Genomic DNA, 6,000 nt, shown 5'->3' on the forward strand with positions numbered 1-6,000 from the left:
GTGTGATATGATGAGAGGCAAGAGAGACAACTTGCACATAGATAGGCTGCTGAAATTATATTGGCTGGGAGCCAGCTTGGAAGACAGTGATGAAATGCCCCATTCACACATGGAACACTGTCCCTGATTTATTGGATCTTGCCAATGAAAATGGTTGAAGTTAAGCAACTTAACTATGCTCAGCAATGCAACCTAGACCTTCATTGTATGGTAAAATTAGTGCAATGGATTCTAATGCTGTCAGAAGAAGAACCTGCCTCTTTTAAGAGTACAAAATTTGAGGGAAACATAAGAGGTGACCTGCTGAATCACACCAGTGTTCCATCTCGTCCAGCATCCTGTTTCACACAATGGACAACTACTGATCACTCCAGGCCAACCCTTGAGGGACAACAAACAGAACAAAGAGGCCAAGGCCTTTCCTGATATTGCCTTTTGGCACTAGTATTCAGAGATCTAATTCAAACAGAACAGAACCAGAGTGTAAAATATGAGAATTTTAAAAGCATATCAAGAAAGTATTTAGTGGATTAATGCCTGACATTATTCACAGAAAAATATTCAGACTAAATCCACAATTAAGCACTAGTTACAGGCAGCTAGTCACACATAACTGGTTGCCTCAAATGGTAATCTACATCCCTACACACATCAAAAGGCACAGGCAACCAGTTTAACTCGAACCAGCTGTATATCACAAATGCAGATAGGGAGCTGTAGTCAGGTGCACATTGGATTTGCATCAGCTATGCACACAGACAACTGCTTCTCCTTTGCTGGATTGGGAATGGTTCTTGAAATGATTTCTGAGTTTTGTCTCATATTTTTAAAAATAATATTGATGTTTCAAGTATTTATTTAGGCTGTAGGCTGCATTCTTTTTTCTCTGAGCTGAGAGCACAATCATTTTGAAGATAATGATAAAACTAAGTAAAATCCCATCAATGTAGAAGTATTTTATAGAATATTAAAATTTATGTTCTTCCCAGTGGAGCAAAGGATATTTAAAGTCTGGGTTTTAAATAGCTGTCAGAGTCTGAGTGGAAGTCCCCCAGCAAGTTTTAAAGAGAAAATAAATTCAGTATCTTTGTACAGCAAGGAATATGTTGTTTCATAACTTTGGTTTGATCTGCTCTGAAACAATGAGTACTATCTGGGCTTAAAATGAAGATGGAAAGAAGTATACAGATAATGGTTTTCTGTATTCTAAATATACTTCATTGGCATAACGCGATTTATAGCAAAAGTGTTCAACATTTACTTGGCCCCTGAATCAAAAATGATGGGTCTTCTTTTATCCTTTGATACAGCATTGGATGCTGATCTGTACCATGTGACCCAGGTTGTTATTCAGCACACTGGGCTGCATTACAATTATGCATTAAACTTGTGCAGCAGCATTGAGCCTCTGTGCAATTCTGTCTAAAGTTATTATAATGTAATTTATGGGATGGCTTGTATAACTAGTGCTTCGGAGTTGTGGGTCTTGCATTATAAAAACTTCCATGGTATAACCGTACACAAAAGGGAAAGTAGAAACCACTGTGAAAGGAGAAAGCAGGAAATGTCAGATGTATGCCATTGTATTATACTTAAATCCTCTCCTGAATGAAAATCGGATACTTCCAGCTGGAGTGCTTGAGCCACGGGACCAGCAGAAATGGGCAGTTGTAGTTAGCATATCAGGAACTAGCAATGCTGCCAAATGCATGACTGCAGCATTGTGCAGCATAACTATCAAGCAACACATAAATAGATGGGGTGGCAATCTGAGGGCACTCTAACCAGATAGAACCGAATGAGCCAATCCACACCAGCCTTGGTAGTCAGCTGTTAGAACTGAGTTGCATCCTACACTTAGCACAGCAAGATTGTCACATCTCTCTTGGCTCACAAGCAATGCTACTGTACACACGAACACATGAAGCTGCCTTATACTGAACAAGACCCTTAGTCCATCAAAGTAAGTAGTGTCTACTCAGATCGGTGGCAGTTCTCCAGGGTCTCAGGCAGAGGTCTTTCGCATCACCTGCTTGCCTAGTCCCTTTAACTCAGGGGTGGGGAACCTTTTTTCCGCCAAGGGCCATTTGGATATTTATAACATCATTCGCGGGCCATACAAAATTATCAACTTAAAAATTAGGAAACCAAGCCCCAAGCAGGCAGCTGCCCTAGATGACACTGCCCACCCTGCGCATGGGCAAGCAGGCAGGCATCCAACCGGTGGCACAGGATGGTCTGCTGCACCAGCCAGGCGTAGCCATCCAGCCACATGCCGGAGTTGTTCCTGCTCCACATGGTCAGGGCCGGATTCTACAGCCGGCTCCTGCTACCTCTGCCTGCAGGGATGAAATGAGGACACACTGGCTAAGAACTGCCCCCCCCCCGTGCACATTCTGGCCCTGCCTCCTTTAACCCCTCCATTGTCGCCACGTCTGCCCCCAGCCCTCTTGTAGTACACGGCTGGGGTGGGAAAGGGTTAACACAGTTTCTTGGGCAATCCTAGCAGCTCCATAGCTAATGACTCTTTTCTGCAAGGGGGAAAAAAGGTTCCTTTTCTGGGCAAAACAAACTCACATCTGCCTTGAATAGAGGCTATTCCTGTCCGTGGGAGAGGGCGGATTGCCAGTCGTAGATCCTTCTGAGCTAGAGATCTGCCAGGACCCACAAAGGGCCAGACCAAATGCTTTCGCGGGCCTTAAATGACGTTCCCCACCCCTGCTTTAACTGGAGATGCTGGGGATTGAACTTGGGATCTTCTGCATGCCAAGCAGATGCTCTACAACTGAGCCACAGCCGCTCCCCGTTGCAGTACTACACAACAATGCATCTATATATGTGGAGTGTCTGCAAAACCGATTTTAGCTATAATTAGATTCCTCCTTGTGATAGCTGTTCCTGTGAAGCATCTCTGGAGTCAAGGACATTTTGCTTCTTGGGTTTACTTGGAAACAGCCGTGTTGTAGTGTCATATCCGTTTATACGCATCATTTATTAACCCTCTGTGTTTTTTGCAGATGTAAGTTCTGGCAGTTCTATGGACTGGGCGTACAAAAATGGCATCCCGTATGCATTTGCATTTGAGCTGCGTGACACCGGCCATTTTGGCTTTCTATTACCTGAGACCTTAATCAAGCCAACGTGTACAGAGACCATGTTAGCTGTTAAAAACATCACAATGCATCTGCTTAAAAAGTGTCACTAGGGCACATCAAAACAGTTCAAAACTGTTCGTTTCTCATTATTTCAAGTGTTTTATTTGAGAGGCAATGTCAAGTCACTGAATAGAATGTGACAGGAGCTCACAGAGCTGGGGCTCAGAAAGAAAATGTGGAGTTCATTCTATGTACTGAAATAACGTTGTATATGTTCAGGTTGTGTGTATCCTGTCATTGTACCATACAAGTGCAGCAATTAGAACAGGGTTTGAAAACACATGGGAGATGCCTGTTGAAATTGCAGAAACTGAGCTATGTAGAGAGAGACAAAGCAAAATGTACAGCAGTCTGGGACGACTTTAAGGTCATCCTCTTTATCCGGATCTTTTCTCCAGCTCATGGCTAGTAGAAGCAGAATAAATTATGCAAATAAATATGCATATTCAAATCTGCCCAGTATGTACAACCTACACAGTGCACAGATATTGGCATGGCTTGAAGAATCTAACTTGGCACAGGTGTTTAGGTTTTTTGTTGTTTGTTTTTGTAGAACGCACACAGCTCTGAATAATGTTTGCAAGGTACATTAAATAATACCTTTTTGGGGATAATAAAGCTGCTCTGTTCCCACACCTCCAGAGTCAGTATGAATAGCACAGTAGAATAACAGTGCAATCCTATGCAGAGTACTGACTTTAATTCTGCATAGGATTGCACTGTAAAGCACTTTTTTAATGCAGAAAATTCCTGGTAAACTCATGTATATAAAACCCACAGCAAGAATAGCATTTGTCCATATATATATTTTTTTCTGCTTCAGATTGTAGTAGAGCACAGGAGGGACATTCCAATGTTGGGTATAGGACTGAGCTATATGTCTCCTGTCCCAGCTATGGCCCATCCAGAGAATGCTAATTGCACATATTGGAACTAGTCATTGTAGATTATATTTTCTTGTGACCGGGTTGTAAGGGGGGGGCAACATTTGCTGTTATGTTAGGCAAGCTTTTTCTTTTATGTCGTTTAAAACTTCTAGAGAATGACTATTTCTCTCGCACTGGCTCATGTCAGTGTGAATTCGTTCTGTTCAACATAGAGGATAGAGAACCTAAGGTGTAATCAAAGAGCCAGCTCACATGGCAAATAGTCTGCCAGTTCTCCAGGCAATATGGGATACAGGCTCACATGTTATGTGAGGAAAACAGGTAAGTAAATGTCAGAGGTGGTGGCCTGGAAGCATGCTGGCAATTAAGCAGATTCTGAAGGACGTCCAGGCAATATGTAGCTGTTCAGCTTACACTGTGACAAGACTGAGCCAGACCACATTCAGCATTCATTATAAAAGACCAGATCGGATCTTAATTGGATCTTATTGCACAATTCTGAGCAGCTGCAGTTTTTCTCTGAGCTTCCTCATGACACCATTGTGCATTTGTTATCTTTCCTTGGTTTTTCCCCTCATTCCTCCATGCTTTTTGAAAATCGGGTGGTTTGAGAAGGCATGGAGAAACAAGGACAACAAACAGAAAACATTTGCGAGGAAGCTCAGAGAAAAAACTCTGCAGTTCAGCACCCAAACCACAGGAAACCCCCTATGTGGAAGACTACAACATGACTGCAGAGTACCAGCAGTTCTGTCTGCCGTCAAGCTTCCCTAGTGATACAGGGAATGCCTAGGCCTCTGCTAGAATCGATGGTTCCTTACAAAAAAAATAATTCACCTGTCACTTTCCATGCATAATGGTGGGTGAGTGACTGGGCCTGCTACTCCGTCACTACAGAAAATGTCCACATGTAGGGTTGTCCTCAGTCAGTAACATAAATGGTAGAATGAATGACATGCTTATTATGAATAGCTGTTAATGTAGAAAATTATTGCACAAATTATTGCAAAAAATGATCAAAAAGTGCATGGTGGTCCTTTCTAGTGAACATTTTAAACTTTTCATGACATCGAGTTACATAACATAACCTGATAATTCCTTGCAGATAAAACTGATATTAAAGGGACAGCAAGGGAGAGGTTAAAAATCGCAACCTTGTACCTAGTGGAATAGTTGTTAATTACCCAGAAAGTAATTAATGGATGTATGATTATCATGGGGAATAAACATTTTTTGCCTTGTTTCAAAAAGCTTGTATAAGATTTTTAAATGATCAGGAAATGAAAATACAGAAGCTGTACTGCATAGGAGTTCTCTCATGAACATTGTATTTGAAAGAATAACACCTTAGCCCAGCTGTAATCATGTATAGTTATGTGTGATGTTGCCAGAATGTCAATGGGGATGTGCATTGGAAGGAATTCAGCGCTGATAGGCAAAACCAGTGTAGTATAGCTGTTACCGCATCAAACTAGTACTGGGCAAACATACTTTAAAATCCCTGCTTTGTCATGAAGCTTGCTGAGTCAATCAGTCTCACTACTTCATAGGGTTGTGGTAGTCAGATGAGGAAGAGAAAACCATGTACACATTTGCATTGAGCTCCTTGGAGGAAAATCAGGATAAAAATATATCTATAGGAAGGCAGTTGCTCATCAGATCCATGCCTTTGACCCAGTACGTGGTGCTGTTTTCACACAAGGATCTCCTTCTCTGGATCACAATGAAGCTGTGCAGATATGAGGGACTTTGTTTCCTTGACATTTTCATTGTGATTGATGTAAAGTGTAACTGGGAGTTTTGTATTTAATAGCACCAGAACTTATTAAATGAAACATGGTTTTTTTGTGAAAAGGGTATCTTCGTTGCTTCTGCTAGGATTCTGAAGTGGAAAGCCGTGCATGATTTTTCACAGCACATATTTCACAACTTTTGTGACCATGTTAAATCACAACTAC

General features: G+C 41.7%; 1 protein-coding gene across 1 annotated transcript in view; it reads left to right on the top strand.

Annotated features, from left to right (window-relative positions):
• The window catches only part of CPA6 (carboxypeptidase A6), a 69,381-nt gene extending 66,176 nt beyond the window's left edge, over positions 1 to 3,205 (top strand). Inside the window, exon 11 of the mRNA XM_056854370.1 lies at positions 3,018 to 3,205. Within this exon, the coding sequence (XP_056710348.1) occupies positions 3,018 to 3,205 (188 nt within the window). The remainder of the gene's footprint in view (positions 1 to 3,017) is intronic.
• The last annotated feature ends 2,795 nt before the right edge of the window (positions 3,206 to 6,000 follow it).

The sequence above is a fragment of the Euleptes europaea genome, chromosome 8, assembly GCF_029931775.1.
Source record: "Euleptes europaea isolate rEulEur1 chromosome 8, rEulEur1.hap1, whole genome shotgun sequence".
Classification (NCBI taxonomy): domain Eukaryota; kingdom Metazoa; phylum Chordata; class Lepidosauria; order Squamata; family Sphaerodactylidae; genus Euleptes; species Euleptes europaea.